At 36.5% G+C, this 21,601-nt stretch overlaps 1 protein-coding gene across 1 annotated transcript in view; it reads left to right on the forward strand.

Moving 5' to 3' along the window:
- Positions 1–1,766: 1,766 nt before the first annotated feature.
- The window catches only part of LOC5577367 (protein prenyltransferase alpha subunit repeat-containing protein 1-B), a 31,585-nt gene continuing 11,750 nt past the window's right edge, over positions 1,767–21,601 (forward strand). The window contains exons 1-2 of the mRNA XM_001656397.2: positions 1,767–2,077; positions 20,687–21,123. Coding sequence (XP_001656447.1) covers positions 1,977–2,077; positions 20,687–21,123 — 538 coding nt within the window. The 5' untranslated portion in view covers positions 1,767–1,976. The remainder of the gene's footprint in view (positions 2,078–20,686; positions 21,124–21,601) is intronic.

The following is a 21,601-nucleotide window of genomic DNA, read 5'->3' on the forward strand; positions in this document are numbered from 1 at the left end:
TTTTCGTTCGTCCGTTTTGAGCGATTTTCGTCTGCGATCGATCCGCAGAAACAGGGGCTCTCAAGTTCGGCGCTTTCGCCTTCACTCTGAAATAAAAAGTCACAGAAATACTAAAGTTTATGCATTGGTGACTATGAGCCTCTGTACGTGCCATAAATTCTTTTGTTCTTTTGAATTTTACTTTGCGCCGTGTGCTGGTGCTGTCTTGCTCTCTCACACGGGCAACTTGAAAACAGGGCGCACAGTAAAAGTCAAACATTCAAAAGGGCATGCATAGGTTCATATATTGACTGCCTCTCTTTCATTATGCTGTGAATTTTTACACTAAGGGCCGATTTCTTCACCTTCGCTTAAGCCGTAAACCACGTTTACCCATACATTTAAACCAAGTTTAAGGGCTAAGCGATGGTGAACAAACCGCTTATAACTGTCATTTCAACTAGGTTGAAGCTTAGCGATGCTTCAAACCTGAGAGAGACTCGCGAAGAGGAAACATATCAACGTCATATGCAGCCAAGATTCCCCTCTCACGAAACGTCAAATGCAGCCCACCGTTTTCATGGCTGAAAAAGTGAAAAGTATTGTGTTCAAAGTAAACTGTAATCAAAAACCTCAGTCGACGGAGCAGTTTTTTCCAAAGTTGCTGATAAATCTAAGCAGAAGATCAATTATTTCTAATGTCTGCTATGTTTGCTGGCATGAAATTTCACTCAAACGGCTATTCATGATTCGATGTGATGCAAACTCAATCATTTTTTGCTGAGAGGTTCATGTGAGGGTTTGAACAGCATGCGCATAATTGGTATAAACACAAAGTGGAATAAGAAAAAAACTCAGCAATCACAGAAAAAGAAGACCGTCTTCGCGAGTCTCGTCTCAGCTTCAAACTAGGCGAATTAACAAACAGGAAAAATAAAAATTCCCTGCAGAATGAAAGAGAAGCAGGTAGAAGATAGTAATAAATTACTAAAAACTATTAGTAGTTCTGTGACTACCCGTGTGTCTGAGTATTGTTTTATTTTCCATTTATTGAAACACGTATTGAGTTGCTTAGGGATGAAAAAGTTACAGGTTTCCGTATGAGCACATTTTTCTAACACTGACGCATTTGCTTATAAGGACACGCGGCGTTGCGTTCCCCAGAGAAATAGAACTCCCTTATTACTTTATTCTTATGAGAAATAACATTGAGATGTTTCACCCAACATTCCGGGCAAATGCGCATTGTTGGAACTCTACAACAGCCGCGTGGTGTATCTTATCCAGCGGACCAGCCAATCATATCGAGTTGCGACGCGGCGAAGTTGGTCAAAAATCAAACTTCGCACATTGGTTAACTAATTTTCTAACGCGAAGCAGTACCTATAGTTATATATAACATTTCAACGTCTTAGGTTTGACATTAACTGAAAATTGAGCGCCGCAATATGATTCCGCGACGCTCAGTTTGAAAACCCCTATATGATTGTCATTATCGAAATGTCATCAACATTCTCTTTTCTCTCCCTTATGCATAGTATTGGGCACTACTGCGCTAAGATAAAAAGGAAACAAAACTTTAGCAGTAATAAAAATCAGTTTGATAAAATTAATTCCATTTTGTTCATTCATAAACTATAAAACGTAAAACTGAAATATTGTTTCCCGTAATCATAGTTGGATTACACATTTTTGACTTTGATAATATAAACAGCACAAAATCTTATTCGGAGCCATTATAACAATCGACGCCGTCTTCGCAGATCGCCCAGTGCTATATTTGCGTATTTTGTTTTATCAAAATAAACGTGCGCGAATCGCGAGCTGAAAAAGAGTCCGTGCTTTATATTTGCAAAATTCCTGACAATGTCGATCACTGTTTGGTAGAATTCCGCTCGGTGAAGGTTGAATTTTCGGTGGGTTCTGCAGCGTCCGCAAAGTTGGGTGTGCATCATTGAGTGCTGTGCCGTGATAAGCAAGAAGACAGAAGAAACGCGATGACCTCGACGGAAGCTGTGGACTACTTGGATGATAATAATGCGTTCTGCGAGAAGATCATCAACGAGATCTACGCCGTGTTCCTGAAGGATCCGGAGCTGTAAGTACTAATAGGCGGGATGAGAGATGTGCCCCCTTTTTTTTGTCCTATAGGTGCACTCCGGAAGTGAAGGGGATGTTGAGCGGAATGCGTGCCAATCGTAATTACGAATAATGAGTGCTGAAGATTGCTGTTGTTTGAAAGTAGATACCAGGGCTGGTAGCGAGCCACATTTTAGGGACTTAGTCACTAAAAAAGTCTCATTTTGACTTTGTAGTGCGAAATATTTCTCGCTCAACTTTTCTAAACGGCCTAAGAAACCATGACCTCTTCTCTCTCGTTCTCTTTGGATTATGACAGTGTACTGAAGTTTTTGAAAAGGTTTTCACTATAGACATTGTTTTAAGACACCAATTGTAATGCTATTGTTCAAGATTTCCTAAAGTTAAACATTTGTTTCTCCTTGACCGCACCTAAACATAAATGTAAAAGGTTTACGAATTCCCTAATAAACTATTAAACTATTATAGATTGAAAGACAATATCCTTGGCTAGCGATTGGTAAATAAAGGGCGCCGGAAGTCGTAAATGCGACTTAGATATTGATGAAAGAGAAAGTAAACAAAGAGAAGCTCTCAATGTTAGATTTCGTGAATTCATGTATGGTTTATCTCAGGAAAGGCCTCACCATCTTTCTAGAGAATATTCCTAGAAATCTATTCAGAACTCCACCAGGAATTCCTCAATAATCGACCTATGATCATCATTAACTCCATCCTGAAATTCATCTAGAAATTTCTCCAACATTTCATCCGGTAGTAATTCTGCTGTTCTTCTGAACAATTCTCGAATAGTATTTCGAGTAAAATTTCCAGAGATTCTTCCAAAATGTATGTGCGGTTTTGCGCCAGCAAATACTACAGCAATTATTCCGGCCATTTGTACACAAGTTTCATTAGAGCATCTGTTATATTTTTCAAGGAATGCCTCCAGAAAATCCTGCAGGATTTTTATACAGGGATTCAGTCGGTTATTTTTATTTTTAATATTCTTCTTAGCAGTCCATCTAGAAAAACCTTTTAGACTTTCTCAGAAGTTAGAAAAGATCCTCTCAAGAGTTTATTACGAATGTCATAACATTCTACATAAGTTTCATCAGAGCATAATATAGGATTTGTGTTTGAGATAATTTCCGTTTTTTTACAGGAAGTTCTCCAATAATTTCTTAACATATTTTTCACGATATCTTAGAAAAATTCCTGATAAAATTCTTTGATATTTTCCTTGATCAATTTCTTTAAAAAAATCCCCTGTCCTTTGGTTCAGAAAGGGGTACGGGCGCGTTCTGCCAACTCGGTCGAGGCAGATTTCTTGTGTGAACAAGTTACAACATGGACGTTCTAAAGTGCCATGATGAAGTGTTGTGCTTGTGGGGAGCACTTGAAGATGGGATGGAAGGTCATTACTTCGCGTTCGTGCTATACTTCTGCTTATCTATAAAGTTATATACAATAACTGACCCTTAGCTCAACTATTTAAATTAAAAGTTGCAACTACAATAATCGTTTTGAGCTTACTAACATGTCGTCGCGTTAATTTCATCAAAATGATCTTTTATCTACATCCGTCGAACCATTCTGAATGGCCGTTGTGAGAATATCACTAAAAACTTCTCACATGCAATAAAGCTGGATTGTCCTACATTGAAACATTAAGGTTTTTGCTCTTTTGGATTCATTTTTTGTTGTTCGTCATCAGTAGTGTTGAGATGTCCTGAATGTCGCACATGGCGTACAGTGATAATTGCCATGGAGTTTCTCGGAAGCTGCATGGGGATTGTTATCATGGGAATACAAAAAGCAAACTTTGTATGATTTCATTGTAGGTCAATACAGCAAAAAAGCAAAAAGCAACATTTATTTTCTCTTTATCCTTGTTTTCATATCTAACCCGCCATTACAACGAGGAAAAAATCATCCGAAAGGAAAGACATGGCAGCATATTGGCCGAGAAAAGATAAGTATTATGTTTCTGTAAATATTCTTATTACTGATTGCAAGGTGAATAAGATCAATTAAATTTTTAACTAATAACAAACTTGTTCCACAGAGCTATTTACAAAACACCACACATAATCCCTCCTTTTCCATATCCTTAGGCAAAACACTTCACTACCGCTATATGTATGACTGATTCATGTTCTTTTGGCCTTGCATCATTCATACGTGTATTGGAAGTCAAGAGTTGAAGCAAAACTTAAAGAACCTTCTGGTCAAAGATGTTGCGTTGCCTACTTCCCAAACTCCAAAACCACCTCGGTGTATTATGGACGGTGTGAGTTTTCAAACTTATGCTGGAGACTTGGCCCCTGACCCCCTTGTACATCAATAAAATAAAATTAAAATAAATAAATTTCTTAAAAAAAAATCTGCTGGACTTTCTCAATTCATCATCGGTGGAATCACTATAGTAATTTTTAAAGGTATTCTCAGCAAAGGATATACAGGTCGGACTCGATTATCCGGAGTATCGATTTTTTTCACTCCGGTTAATCAAATCCTCCGGATAATCGAATCACTAAGAAAAAAATTGAAATCTTCGACAAAAGAGCTTAAATATTATCTTTTTTTTTTGTTGTTTTATTTATATGATGTGGTGGCGTAGCCAGAAATTATTTCTAGAAAAAAAAAAAAAAAATGACCAGCATACACAAAAAACACTTTTTCAAACCCCCCTTTTCTTAAACACGTTTAAAACTGCAAAACCATTCATATTGAATATTGATATACCAAATTAACTCAGATTTATGCATAAAAATGGAAAAACAAGAACATCAAAAAACAAATTCCGGATAATCGAGTCTAAAATTCCGGATAATCGAATCCCGGATAATCGAATCCCGGATAATCGAGTCCCCGGATAATCGAGTCTCCGGATAATCGAGTCCGACAAGTATTCAAAAAAAAAAAAAAAAATTTAATGCGTTAAGGTGATCTTGAAAGAGTTTCTGGTTTCCTTAAGAATATTCTGGAAATTTTCGTTTATAGAAATTCCTAGAAAGCTCTAAAGAAATCACTATGACTATTTCGGAGGTGTTTCTAGATAAGATATAGGTGTGTCTCTGAAAAAAGTCAGTGATGTGGGAAAAATTCTTATACCTTCGAAGTAGGTGTTGGTTCCGAATGAATTCGGAATAGAAACTACAGAATAATGGAATGATTATTAATAATGCCAAACATATCTTTAGGGGATTTGCAAGTTGAATGAAATTGAAATAAACTTGAATTGATTCCTGCTAGGGGAAGTGTACCAGTTTTGGCCACCCTAAGGAAAAATATTATTGGGGGTGGTGAATACTGGACCACTTGCACCAGTATTCGCCACGATTTTAATTTCGGTTCCTGAATTCGCCACCTACGTTGATTTCTTATGGAAGGTCGCGAATCAGGAACACCATGGCGAAAAATAGGTGCAAAGGAGCAGCAATTTTAAGGAAGGGGCGGACCTGGTGTAGTGGTTAGAACACACGCCTCTCACGCCGAGGACCTGGGATCGAATCCCATCCCCGAGATAGTCACTAAAAAATTCAGTGACGACTTCCTTCGGAAGGGAAGTAAAGCCGTTGGTCCTGAGATGAACTAGCCCAGGGCTAAAAATCTCGTTAATAAAGATAGAAAAAAAAAATTAAGGAAAATGATTTTTTTCTATTTTCTTCTGAGAAAATTTTGCGGTTTCCAAGAATGTTTCCATATCATCTTAAAGCAATTTAGCGAACACTAAACAATTAGCAATCATATATGTCGTAAAACGGTATATAATCCGGGGTGGCGAGTACCTGGAATATGGCGAATATCGGTACACCTTCCTTATATAATTCACATTATTATTATCACAACTTTGGATGATTTCTGAGTATAATTCCTGGCAGAACTCAAAATGCAATATTTTGAAGCAATCTATGTAGATATTTCAAGCGTGTGCTAGGATAAGGGCGTAAGTCGTGTGAGTGTGAGTAAAGGTGGTGAAATGCAAGTTTGTTGGCATTTCTTCTTCTCAGGATGCAAGATTGCATCGTCGCCTAGTATTCTGAAGGTGAAAAGCTGCTAAAAAATTTGCACCTTGTCACCTTTATTCGCAGAAAAAAAGATTGATGAGAAATCGACCATGCGACTTACCCTCTTATTCTAGCACACGCTTAATTTCTCTATTTGTTGTTAGTGAATCTCGTATGGGATGAGATTAGGTCATTTTTATTCACTTGTAGAGCCGTGGTGAATAAATATATTTCTTTTATTTAGATGTTAATGTACCATCAATGAACATAAACCCCAAGTTTGAAATTTATTGAAGTTAAATTGCGAGAGTTATTCAATAAATAGTTTGCACATATCCTTTTTTACACATTCTCACCCCCAACGACGGTAGTCAAATTCCTGTGAATTCTGTTTGATAATGAGGTTTTTTAACAACTCCAAAAAGTTCACATTCAACATTTTGAAGAAAGTTTTTGCCAAAAAAAATCTAAAAGAATGCCAAGTACTTGGAGAAATAAAAATAAAACTGAAAGAATCTCTACCGATATCTTAAAATAAATTTTAGAAGATATATCTGTTGGTTTCCTTTAAACTTCGGACTGTCGCGCTCGATTTATATGCTATCATTTTGTAATAAAGATATCTATCGACACCAAACCAAAATGTATTCCTCAAGAATCTTCTTAAAAACAATACTCGACAGTTTTTATTTACAGTATTGCCATTTATAATGCGGTAAAATCAAGAAGTGTACATGGAAGGTACTTTATACGATTCGAATAATAATGAAATCGGTATACCACAAACTCCAGATAATTTAGAAACTTGGGATTTTCAGTAAAGTTGTTCTGGATGTAAAGCGCTATCCGTTTGTACCACATTTAATTCGGAATTTGACCGCTAGGTGGCATGGAACTTTTACTTTTGTTTTGCAGATATGTCAGGATCCTGACCATTTAGAAGAATGGCGTCTTCGGCAAATTTGTTTAGTATGTTAAGGAATATCATTGATCGAGCTATTTAATTCAAAATTTTGCCACTAGGCGGCGCTTGTGAGCATGGAACTTTTGTTTTGTAGATATCTCAGGAGCCAAACCAATTAGAAAGATACCGTCTTCGGCAAATTAGTTCAGTAGCTCAAGGACTACCATTATATGAGCCAATAAATAGGATATTTTGCCATCAGGCGGCGTTACTGAGCATGAAATTTTTGTTTTGCGGATACTGCAGGATCCTGACTTTTTGGACAGCTGAGGGACTATTATTATTTTACCAAATGCTGAACTTCAAAGATTGAACCAAGAAAGAATTTGAGCTACTGAACAACTCTGCCGAAGACGCCATCTTTCTAAGTAATCAGGCTCCTGAAATATTTGCAAAACAAATGTTTTATGCTGCTAGCGCCGCCTGGTGGCAATATTTTGAATCAACTAGATTGAACAATCATAGTCCTTGAGCTACCAAACAACTTTGCCGAAGACGCCATCTTTCTAAGTGGTCAGGATCCTGAGATCTGCAAACAAAAGTTTCATGCGCACTAGTGCTGCCTAGTGGCAGAATCCCGAATTTATTGGCTAAAATAATGATAGCCCTTGAGCTACTGACAGGGATTGAACCCTGAGAAAATTGAGAAAATCTCTCACGTATCGCTCTCTGTAACTATCATAACATGCTGCACATTATGAGAGACTGTTTATCGTATACTGCTACAACTTTGATCAGATTGGGGGGATAGTAGTGCATGATAAACCCCTTATAAACATGCTCCAAGCCTGGGGGACACTATTGCTATTGGAAGTTTGTGGATTGTTTATCGTGCCAGTAAAGAAAAACACCTATCCCCAACGGTAAACAAGCGAGAAATATGGATTTTATCATCGCTCTCTCTTTGGGGCTCTCGCTCGCTGCTTCCATTTATCAGACTTGTTACACCTTGCGATACAATGACGATCGTGGACCACACCAGATGGGATGTTTTTCTTTGCTTGCTTCGATCGTGCTTCATACTCAAATGAGAGCGCATTCTGCAATGCCTGGCTACTGAACAATTTTGCCGAAGACGTCATCTTTTTAAGTGGTCAGACACCTAGGATATTCGCAAAACCAAGGGTGTTTTACAAAGTACAACGCGCGACTACTTGCGTTACAAAAATTCGCGCGACGACCGAAAGGTCAAAGAATAAATACTTCGAAACCCTCATTGATGGAAACCTGTATAAATATTGGAGTAATTCCAGGTGGAAATTTGGTAAAATTTATGTTGGAGAGTTCCAGGATGAACTACATATATGAAATCCTTATATAAGCCAACAGTCGTCTACAACAAGGGTATCAGGATGTTCGCGAGTCTCTACATGACCAAGACGGAATCGCCGGTTATTGGGATCGAAAATATTCGAATCTTCTAACATTTTTTAATCCAAAAATTGTTCAATCCGTTGAATGGACCCGGTATTCAGCCTTGAAATAGAGCCAAGCCGCGTTTTTGAGTGTCCACTGTAAATGCCTTTCTAGTGTAACATATCATACAAAAACAAAAAAAAAAAGAAAGATCATGCAAAACTGGATCAGAAGGTGTGTGAAATTAATGTATGAACTTATGTGGTCGATCGCCCGCTTCCCTTTTGAAAAGATGTTTGTTATACATTTATTACACTTTTGTAACAAAACCAGACACCTCACTCCTCCACAAACTTAGTGTACTTAATGGAAAACATATTGCACATTTTTTGTTTACAAAACGCATGTTCAGAATTGGTCAAACATCATAAAAATAAATTTGAAGTTGAAATGTACGTAAAATCGAGCTTTCACTAAATCTAGGTATACCTGTATTATGAGGATTGGTTGAATTTCACTAAAACGTTTATTATTATTCTATAATACAACTAAACCTTTTATTTATTCGAAGTAATGGAAAAGATTTGCCCAATGATAAAAAATAATGACTTTTTAGTAATAGACGTCCAAAATGTTTAATAACAATCAAAATTCAAAGTTGCACCTATATCTAATGGTTCTACCTTATTTATTGGAATTTCTGTAGAAATGGTGACTTGGGTCTAAGTTTGACCTTTTGTTTACAGAACTGCATGCTAAATTTTTAAAAAGCATCCTTCTTCTAAAAATGTTCAATATTGAAAATCTTTCAAAAAATGATTTATTTGTGAAAGTGTTCAACTTATTTTGAAATAATTTATATCTTTTTTGAGCATCGTAAGTCACTATTTTCAGTACCTTTATTCGTTACCAGCCCTGCAGAGACGAGAGTATCTTCCCGTCGTCTTCAATGTAGAGTATAGCGACAAGAGAAGGGTGTCATTGATCCGGTCCGGAGGTCAATTGAGGAGCTGATTGAGCAAAAGGAGAACACAAATTAAGGCACCACCGTTTTGTCGATCGCGCGTTTGGTCTATAAGTCTTACTTGTGCGCGCGAAAAAGATAGCCTTAGTGCAGCGGTTCTCAAAGCATCCGGCGGCCTTGATCAATTTAAAAGTAATTACTGGTCGGAGGCAAATTCATAATTCAAGCCTTTACAACTTACTTGATTTATATTCAAATCCTTATAATGTCTCAACACCCTGGGCTTGGGATTATATTTTCCAGGGAGCGATGAGTTTTGATGATTGATCGCTGTTGTTAGTAGCTTTGATTAGATATTGGGTGAATTTCAAAACAATGGCAACCTTTTTATTACAAAATTTAGATTTTGTCTTCTGACCTAAAGATTCTGGTTAAACTACTGCATAGTACGGCTATCACTCATCAAAATTACTTTCACTTCGGGAAAATATAATTTCAAACTGGCGAGAAGATTACAAACTGAGGGTGGGTTAGGAGCACAGTCAGACCCTTGAATGTGCAATGTGGGGTAGTAATTGGGAATGCCATTGACGGTTTGTAATCTTCTACGAGGTTTTCGAAAACCAACAGGGCGCGTGCACCGGGTTGCGGATAGGAGCAAAGGGAGATCAATAGCATCTACTTAAAATAATAGAGCAAAAAGCCGTTCCATGATTAGGTAATGTTTAGCGATCTTCTATGGTGTTCTAGTACTATAAAATTCTTCACTCACTGGGAATTCTGGCCTTGATAATATCAATAGGGATAAAAACATAAAATAATACCTAATACTCGATAAGTAAAATGTAGCTTCAATGTAGTCATAAATGAAATAAAATCAATTTTCTATACTTGACAAGGTTTTGAAGACAATCAATGAGTGAAAGAACTACCTATTAGAAAAGCCACATCAGCTAAGGCTATACATATACAAATGTTGGTCATAGGGTCATGGCGAGCATTCGGTATGTATGTCTATGACTGATTCTGATCTAATAGGGGCACTAGAAGACCACGCGGACAATTTCGAAACAAATTATTTCTATACATCGGTCTTATGATCCGAAAGGCTCAGCTATGCTGTAATGTCATTTTTTAAGCTATTCATTAGTGCTGTTTAATTGTTTATTATTCTAACAAAACTACATAATTATTCATTACTAATCACTGTTCCTAATTCTCTCTTTCTCACCTTCTTATCTGTTGCATGATTATGATCATTACTAATATAATGCATGAGCATGCACAATAAGAATAATTTCAGAATTGTAAGCAGTCAATGGATAACTGGATAGAATAGCTTCGAAAAAGATGCTCAAAACAGAATAATTCTGGTCAGGGAAGTATGAACCACATGAGTAAGTAACACATTTCATTTTAATAATATCAATTTTTTTTTATATAAATCAGCACCGCCAATCAGTGAACTGAATTATAATTTTATATCTGTACATAATAAAAACAGATAAAGTTTGTAAAGTTGTCACCATCGATTGAATTTCGTTCTTTATAGTAATGTTCAATCATTATCAAAAGCTCCTAAAGCGTCGCATCGGGCCATCAGCAGTTCTTAGCATCACTCTCATATTGTTATTACTTTGTTGTTTATTAAATTTCTATAAAGCGATCAGCTCATTCTTTCTTACTTGTACAATTGTTTGAAATTTTAATAAATCAAACCAAGCTTCAAAACTCAAATTAAATTGCTCTCAGCACATTTACATTTTGCAGCATTAATCGCATTACTGTGTCAAGTCTTCTCCAATTTCCTATACCCTACCCCAACCCTTCCTATCATTTCCGATGGTGTTCAAGTGGTCCGCATAGACTATTACGGCCATTACCAATCCCTGCCCCCGGCTTTGGACTGACTTGCGCTCTCATTGCCCCACCAAACGCTGCAAAATGAAAATGAAATGAAATGAAATCCTTATAATGTCTCAACTTATCTTTGTGAGACATAACTAAATTCTCATACCTAATACATGGTTTGTCACAAAACCCCCTCCTCCCCTTTAAAATGCTATGTCATTTATGGACGGTCCCTAAGATCCCAAACCTAACACCAAGTGAAATAGAGTTTTGTATACAATACCTATAGGTTCTGTCCCTGCATGATACATTTTATTCAGTGGTCATTAACCTAATTGATTACCAGGGTAGAGGTGAATGGCAAATCAACAACTAAATAAAAACATTCACAAAAAATGTAGATATTGTTACGACTTTCACGAAAAGCTGAACACATTGTAAATTTGGCACCCTATCGATCGCGACGATTTGTTATCGTCGTCAGTGAAATTGTCGCCAAAATCGACGCCAGCCAAGCAACTGCTGTGAATTTGACGTTTCACCAGTCTTACCAACATAGAGGCAACTCACCTCCTTTGATTGGTTTGCTGACGACGATTTTTTCAGTCTTAAAAAGACACCGACACGTTGATGCTTCCGGTGGACGATTTGCCCTTTGAAGGAAGCACTACACTAGACAACGGACTAGCATGCAACGACCAGACTTCCTGACGAAAAGTTTTCCGGACTGAAGCGGGAATCGAACCCACACCCCTTGACTCGATGCGGCTAAATGCTTGGTAACACTAACCGCACGGCCACGAAGCCCACGAAAGTAGGCGGCGCGTTTTGTTGTGAATGAAACAGACAATATCAATACAATATCAAAATGTGTTGTTTTGAATGCACTCAAAACTCTTAGTATAACAACTGAATGTCAAATTTTGTTATATTTGGAATGTTTATAATCAACGAAATAACAGTTAATCCCCTCCTTGCTCTCTTAGACTTTGTTGGGACTGAGTCATTTGGCATAAGATCATTTGACGTAACGTCATTTGACATAAACAGGGTGTCTACTCATTTACAGAAATAAAATTCCCTGATATTTCCAGGTTTTCCAGGTTTTAACAAATAATTCCAGAATGACCATGATAAAAAATCTCAAAATATACGAATGGTTAATTTTAGAACACCAAACACTTTTTTTAATGATAGGTATCCTTGAAAATAAATGTATCTTACAATAAATTTCAAAGTGTTTTTTACTTCAATTAAAAACAATTATCTGTTTTGTTCTTAACGTGTATAAATAGGAAAAATATAAAAAGAAATTGGTGATTTATATTTAATTGCCACGAAAATCAAGAATGTTTATCAAAAATCAACATTCAAAATATGATTTGATTCAATGATCTGAAAGCGCCTCCAATCATCAAAGTCAGATATGAAAAAATAATCTATTCGATCTTAAGGGGAAAATAGCAATTTCTATGGATAATCACATCAGGAATCATCTATCCAAATATTATTTCATGGATTTCCCAGGACTTCCTACAGCTTTCCTCCCTACAGCATCTTCAAGAATTCGAAATTCCTTCAGGAATCCCTCAATTTTTTTTGCTAAATTTCTCAATGGAGTCTGCCAATATTTTTTGCATCCATTTAAGGAAATTTCAAGGAAATCTTTTAAATTGTTTCGAAGATTTTTTATTTAAATCTGGAATTTGGAAATAAAACCCTAGAGTAACATCAAACGAAACTTGTGTTAGTTTTAAGTACGCATTGATGAATTCTGACGAGGATCTCTGAAAGATCTTCTTAATTTTTTATTAGATTTCCTATAATATTCTTGATAAATTGCTAAGATAACTGAAAAAAGGGGCCCAAATAGCCGTAGCGGTAAACGCGCAGCTATTCAGCAAGACCAAGCTAAGGGTCGTGGGTTCGAATCCCACCGGTCGAGGATCTTTTCGGGTTGGAAATTTTCTCGACTTCCCAGGGCATAGAGTATCTTCGTACCTGCCACACGATATACGCATGCAAATAAGCTCTCAGTTAATAACTGTGGAAGTGCTCATAAGAACACTAAGCTGAGAAGCAGGCTCTGTCCCAGTGGGGGCGTAACGCCAGAAAAGAAGAAGAACTGAAAAAAAAAACATTAGAATCTCTGAATAAAGTCGTACAAGACGTTTTGAAGAAATTACTTGAAATTCGAACCGAAACTTTGAATTTTTAATAAAGATTTGAAGAATCCGTGGAGATCTGGCAGTTGTATTTGCAAATTTGTTAGAGAAATGTTCGAACCGTAACAACAATATGTTGATGGAATGCTGAAAAAATTCCAAGATAAATTTCTAAAGGAACTTAATGAGGAATCCTAGGTCAAATTTATCGAGGAATTCTTAGAAAAGTTGACAACAGATATCATTGAGTGATGCCTGAAGGATGTTTGGAGCAATTCCTGAAAGGATGAATATTAAAAAAAAATCGTAGAAAAAATGCCCGGAACAAATGAAAGAATCGGCTTAGGAATGATTGTAGGGTTTCGTGGGAAAATGACGAAACGATTTTTTCTAAAAACTCTGGGATAAACTTTTGTGGAAGCGTTGGAGTGCTGTAGGATTTTTTGGACTAAAATATAATAGTTCCTGTGGGTTTTTTGAGCACCAGGATTCACTGCAAGCAAATAAAAAAAAAATATATATATATATTCTATTTAAATAGATACATTAGAGACGTTTAACAAAAATAAAGACTTGCATTAAAATATTCTTGCATTACTTGCATTCTATTAAAATAAAAATAGCAGTCAAAAACAGTCGCCCGACCAAGTAATTTGCAAAAGAGAAAATCGACGAAGAGAAATCGATTTCTGCAGCTACGCCCTTATGGTACTGAACGCGAGAAATGATTTTATTATTTTCTATTCTCAATAACTCAATAATGACTTATTTTGTATTTTTATTGAATTGATCTTTTGTCATTAGTTTGCTCTTATAATGTGAAATTTAGCTATTATTTTGTTCTTTTGTTAAACAATTTCAGTTGATATGTTTGCCCTTTTCAGTGCTAACAGAAAATCACTTTTAAGAGGTCTGGAATATATTTTAATGTAAATCTCTAAAAAGGCTACGGAAGGTTTCTAAAGTCTCTATTTTAACTAAAATGGTCTCACTTTTGGCACTCCTTCAAAGTTGTTTACAAAAAAATCCTCAAGTAATTCCTCCAACAATTCTCACAAATTCTTCCAGCGATGTTCCAAGGGGTACTTAGAGGAATTTCTTCAGAATGTGCTCCATGAAATCATTCCAACGCTTTCACCTTCAGTAATTTGTCCGAGACTGCCTCCGAAATTTTTTTCAACGATTTCCCCAGTTGTTATTATAGGAGATCTTCCAAAGATTCCTACAGGAATTGTTCCAGGAAAATTCCGATTTCATTTTAATTTCAGAGTTCTTGAATTCTTGTAAACTTCCTATTTCAAAGGTTTAAAATTGTACTAGCGTTGATTTTGATATCCACTTTTAATGATATAATACCAAATTGTTCTAAAAAAAGCATAGTTTTCAAGTATTAAAAAAATCTGCGCAAAAAAAATCGTGCAAAACAAATATTGAATGATTTTCTCAGATAGTTTGGACTCCAGAGATCTGCAAAAATCTATCTATCTTCTATCTATATAAATAAAAATGGAATGGTGTCTGTATGTCACGAAATGGCTTACAAATGGGTCAACAGATTTGAATGATTCTTTCTTCGTTTTGTTCGTCTAGAGTTCCGACGTGTTTGTGTGTATAAAAGTTCCAGGATATTCACCGGGAAAGTCGGAAAAACGAGAGTGAACGGAACTGTCATTTTGTATGGGACGATTCATAGCGGTTTTCAACAGCCTACTTGATGGCAAGACGAAGTTTGTCGGAACCACTAGTACAATAATAAAAATGGGTTTTACGAAACTTTGCTGAACTAAAAATATTTTATTGATATTACTCATGAAAATAGGGCTTTTTAATAAATCTCATCGGAGCATCCTCTAAACGTCGTTCAGAAATCCTGAACGACAGTATTGTAGGAACGCTGTTTTTTCATAATTCACTCATTATTTGGACATCTTTACCATGTGTAATGAGTTAATTTATGGATGGTCCCTTACTATAGAATATAACTATTGTTAGTTTTTCAAGAAGATATTTTAAGCGAAAAAAAAAGAATTATTTGATAAAGTTCTGATGAATTAAGATTCTCTTGAAACAATCTGGAAGAATCTTCAAAGTATTTCCTGCTGGAATCTGTGATGTGACTTTAGTGGTTACCCTTAAAAAAATGCCTGTAGGCATCAGAAAACTCATGGAGAGGTTCTTTTGGAAGTCCGTAAAAATCACTAGATAAACTCCTGAAGATATCTTTGGAGTAACCAAAAGAAACTTCGAGCAAATACCTGGATCGATTCCCGAAGATAATAATTAAAAAAAAAACATTAAGACATACGAGCAGTAATGATTGCCTCAATGCCACGAGGAGTTCCCAAAAAATAATTTAAATATATTCTTAGAGAAATGTCTGTGTGATTCACTGCGGAAGAAACATTTCATCTTCTAGTTAGTTATTTCTTCCTGTTAGTTATTTTTGTTTTATGGCATTCAAAATTTTCCCTGTTATTTTATTTAAATAAAAAACTTGTCATTTGTTGTCATTTTTTTGTACCCGGGGATGCGGGCTTTCAATCGCAAGATGCAAAGATACTGCTCATGGACTTCCAATGGTATTTCAAAAATCCATCATGAACAAGATGAAATGTTTGGATCCTACCCTGACCATCATTATTGTGGTTAAGATTATAGGTTTACATCAGAGGCGACTCGTAACCTTTTACTTTACTTTTTACCTGTTCTACGAATCTAAAAATGGTTAATTCGGCAGAATTAGATTATAAAGCAAACAGTAAATTTATCCTACGAGGCTTGCCGAGTAAGATAATTACGACGAGTGCTGTAAAAATCGAGTTCTGCAACGAGTTACGTACAACATGTTTTGCAATTTCGTAGAATACTTGAGGGTTTCAGAAATTATATCGGAATGCATTCATCATCATTCTACAATTTCTGGAAAATTGTTGTGTAATGATTCATTACGCAACTGAAACGAGCTACGTAATGAGAAAGCGTTGCGTAATGAATCATTACAGCACTGATTTCAGTTGCGTAATGATTAATCCCGCACTGCATACTTCAGTGCAGGAAAGTAGGCCGTTTCATGACAGATTGGCGTGAGGAAAAACAGCCTATTACGATGAGAAATTGCAAAATTTACAACAATAATGATTTATTGAATATTTGGAAATTATTGAGTTGAGTTACAAAATCATACCTAACTAAATTTTGAAATTGTTGATTGTTTATCTTTTTTTATTACAAATAAAATTGTAATAATATTATGAAAATTGTTATTCTTTAATAAAGCCAAATAAGCAAATAATGATCGGCGCATGCGATCCGCGACAGCCGATCTTTTCCCTAATTAGAGTTAAAAAAAAAACCATTAAAATGTGTCTTAATACATTCTTGCACGAAAAAAGCATTCTGTCAGTTGAACATTTCATCGCATTCGTCAAGACAATTCCTTGCGTCTAGTCTACGCTGTCTTTTCCACCAAGTCTATAACTATGCACAGAAAGAATATTGTGATGTGTCTCGAAATGGTTTGCCAAATTTGCTGCGTCGTGCTGCGTCGTTTTTGTAAATTGGCATTAATTTATAATAATTGGATGATACAATTCAGCTCGTTAAAATATGCTGCTGCACGTCACGTCGTTTCTTTTTGATTCTGATTCCAGTTTGACCGGTAACTTTGTTGGGGGGTGTATCTATGCGGGATAGTTGCAAATCGCTGGGTAAATCTTTCATACATCATGACCGCATTTTTAAAAGTGTAAATCTATTAGTATAGGGTACAGAGCTACTTGGGCACTTCCATGATTCACGTTGGCATGGCACTTCACTTTGTGGCCGAATATGAGCTAAGTAGCTTTAAATAAAACCACTGCCGAAGAGAATCAAAAGTGCCAATGATAGGATGCGGCTCCCAAGTATGGTAAATATTTAGCTTGGATTGATACAGAGCAGAACAATTTTTTTGTATTGCAATGATAAAGTTGAAATCCATCTTTGTCGGTCGATTTATGATTAGCCAAATATTTGCACATTTTACAGAGCGTGTACTGAAGCTTAAGTGACAGAATTGATTTGTTTTCTCCATCGATTGTCTCTATTATACAGGGGATAGGCAAAATGATTGAGATAGGCAAAATTTTGCCCAAATTCAAATGCTTATAACTTTATGAAAAATCGATGAAATTGGATGCATCTGGAAGCAGTCGACGGCAAATTTGGTCCAGTTTTAGGAACTTCCTTGGCCATGCATTTTGGCCACTGGACACCGGAGATGTTCCGGATTTTATGAGGTCATGTCCAAATGTCATTTTTTCTGTCGCTTGTATTTTTGTGTGGTGTAAAGTTAGATAGATGTTTGCAATTTTCCTAGAAACTAGAACTAATAGGAAGTTGAATGCCACCGGACGCATTAAGATTGGTTGGAAATCTTCAGAAATATGATCATTTCCGTAAAACTGTCATGTAAATCATGTAAATATTATCCGGAGCTATATCCAAGCGGACACCAACCTTAAAAATGATGTTTCCTGCAGCGTATTCAGAACCATTAGATGCACATACGACTATTTCGACACGAATGCCACACGTATGGTAAAGTGTCCTAAATAAATATTAATAATAATAATTAGATGCACAGACCACTCTATAGAACGTTCCAGGTGCCCTGGGGGAAGTGGTCAATTAGGAACATATCCGGAACCATATCAATATGGGCATTACACTTCATTATTTTTAAAGGTTATGCTTTCCGAAGCATTTCCAGCATCACCGGCTGCCATAACCACTTTATAGTAGGTTCCAGGTGCCCCGGGGGATGTGGCCAATTCGGAACATGTCCGTTCATCTGTTTAGAATCACATTCTACCATAAACAGTAAGATCCATGTGACTTGGAAAATGGCGAGCATTTTCAGAACCACAAGATATAATAATCACTCTATAGTATATTCCAGGGGCTCCTAGAGATGTGGCCAACTCGAAACATGACCTCATTCCCCAGGGCCCATGGAACCTACTATACAGTGGTCATATAAATAAGTTGCGCTGTAAATACTTCTATTAGCATCACCTTCAAAAATCTTGATGTTTTCACCCATATTGATGTGTTTTCGGGCATGTTTTGAATTGGCCACATCCCCGGGGCACCTGGAATCTACTATAAAGTGGTCATGGCAGCCGGTGGTGCTGGAAATGCTTCGGAAAGCATAACCTTTGAAAATCATGAAGTTTGATGCCCATATTGATATGGTTCCAGATATGTTCCTAATTGACCACTTCCCCCAGGGCACCTGGAACCTTCTATAGAGTGGTATGTGCATCTAATGGTTCTGAATACGCTGCAGGAAACATCATTTTTAAGGTTGATGTCCACTTGGATATAGCTCCGGATAATATTTACATGATTGGAAATACAAACATGACTGACCATGCTTTCCGGAACCAGTTTTACGGAAATGGTCATATTTCTGAAGATTTCCAACCAATCTTAATGCGTCCAGTGGCATTGAACTTCCTATTAGTTCTAGTTTCAAGGAAAATTGCAAACATCTATCTAACTTTACACCGCACAAAAATACAAGCGACAGAAAAAATGACATTTGGACATGACCTCAGAAAATCCGGAACATCTCCGGTGTCCAGTGGCCAATATGCATGGCCAAGGAAGTTCCTAAAACTGGACCAAATTTGCCGTCGGTTGCTTCCAGATGCATCCAATTTCATTCATTTTTCAAAAAGTTATAAGCATTTGAATTTGGGCAAAATTTTGCCTATCTCAATCATTTTGCCTATCCCCTGTAGATAAAGGTAATAAGTATCGAGATGCAAATTTGAAACCATTTTACAAAAAAATGTAGGGAGATAATCAACTTTAGAGAAATACTTTCGGATTAGGGGAAGGCGGAGGCATATCAAGCATTTGATCAAAGCTATCAGTTAAAGAAGCAATATTAATGTAATTTTTCAGGAATTTTTAAAAACGTTCTCATGCTTGAGAATCATTACTTCGAAAACATTCTCAACCAAGAGAGCGTTTTTTGAAATTTGGAAAAAGTGAGAACTATTATTAAAAAATAATCAAAAAATATGAAATCCCCTGACGCTGATGGAATTTTCTACATCCTCAAAGAAACTTTCAGATAGTAGCTTACCATTCATTCAGTTGGCATATTTTCCTGACAAATGGAAAAAGCCAAGGTTGTACTGGACAAAAATCCCACACATGCTTCCAGCTATCGTCCAATCCACTTGCTTTCCTCCATAAGTAAACTTTTTGAAAAGGTCATCTTGAACAGAATTCAATTTTTGCCAATGTTGAACAGTCGGACTCCGACATGGGCATTCGACCACTCACAAACTTTTTCGTGTAACACATTTGATTCGTTCCAACAAATTTAAAGACTATTTTATTGCTCTTCTAGATATAGAAAAAGCATTCAACAGTGTTTGGCATGAAGGCTTGATTGTAAAATTAAAAAACTTTAATTTTCCAACATACATTGTTAGAATAATCTAAAGTTATCTGTCAAATCGTACAATTCAGGTTAATTATCAGAACTCCAAGTCTGAAAGACTTCCTGTAAGAGCTGGTGTTCCTCAAGGCAGCATTTTGGGTCCAATTGTATACAATATTTTCGCATCTGACTTACCTGAGTTACCTCAGGGATGTTGAAAATCCTTGTTTGCGGATGACACTGGCCACCCCGGTAATCCACGAAGCCTGCGTGTCATCTGTAGTAGATAGCAAAAAAAAATGGATAATTTTCTTCCTACTTGCAAAAATTGAAGATTTCTCCTAATGCTTCCAAAATTCAACATATAAATATTGTCACATAAACCAAAAGCTCCTTATTTGAAACCTTCAAGTAGACATTTTGTCACGATAAGAGGGGTTCCAATAAATTGGTCAGATGAAGCTAAGTATCCAGTGCTCATGCTAGATACAAAATTTACTTTCAAAAATCACATTGAGGCCAAATTTAACAAATATAAAAAATGTATGTATCCACTTTATAGAAAACCAAAACTTTGTCTAAAGAACAAGCTTTTGATCTTCAAACAAATTCTCAGGCCAGCCATGTTGTATGCTGTATCGTCCCTAAATTTAGTGATTATTTTTATGCCGTACCGATGTAGCCCTTGCTATCTTGAGATTCCGCATTTACATCATTCAGGTGTTCATTGTAGTACTTCTTTCACCTTTATATGCAAAATTTTGTTAAATTCTAAAATGAACCAATAAGTGATATTTGAAAAACCGCCTTAACAGACGAAAAGCTTATTTTACATACTTCTGTTTGAAATTTGACCTATTTTTTCTTACTTTCCAGAACTGGATTTGAAATAATACCTATGCCATCCAACACGAACAAATCGCCCGTCATCCACATCGAGCACAACCTTGGGTTGGAGTCATGGTGCGTCCAGTATATCTACGTGTACGCTCATCGTCTGCTGCTCCGACACAAAGCCGAATGCCTCAAGCTTTCCGGAGGAGGTTCGAGTTCGACCAATCTCGTCGGCAGCAGTTCCGGGACAATGCTGATGTCCAGCAGCACCACCGGAAACAATGCAATCATCAAGTACCTGAACTGTGCCATCTTGATCAATCCGGATGTGGCGACATTCTGGAACGTACGGAGGCAACTTTTCGCTAAAAATCGGCTAGACATCACAAAGGAATTCCAATTTTCTGCGCTGGTGCTTAGTAAAAAGTCCAAATCAAATGAAGCGTTCGCTTATCGGCGGTGGTTGTATTTGTTTCAAAGTAAGTATATATCAATTATCATAAGCCTGTGGCAATTGTGTCACATTGGTGCCAACAGTGTAATTTGCAAGACGGAGTTTGCTCTTTGATGCCGGCTAGTTCAATAGATCAGAACATTCTTCTTTCTATGGTGTTCCGCTAATTATCATATTTTTACCTGTAATGTTACACATTCTATACGTATAGTGTAGTCTACGGGATAGTAAGAAAGAATGACGCAAAGCCTATTACATTACATTTCATTTGCCGTAGCAGTTCAGATTTTTTACAGGTGAGTTGATTTCACCTGATTATAAGCGAAAAAACACGTTTTCAATTCACTTAACTTAAATATATAAAGCATTAATCGTGGCAATAGAGGATTGTACCGATTTTTGCCTGAAATTATTAATTATTTTATTTGACATTTGTTCCAATGTTGCAACATTGGATTGGATATTCTATGTAACTCGATGGTACTATACCAGGAAGGAAGCTT

Source organism: Aedes aegypti, chromosome 3, assembly GCF_002204515.2.
Source record: "Aedes aegypti strain LVP_AGWG chromosome 3, AaegL5.0 Primary Assembly, whole genome shotgun sequence".
Classification (NCBI taxonomy): Eukaryota; Metazoa; Arthropoda; class Insecta; order Diptera; family Culicidae; genus Aedes; species Aedes aegypti.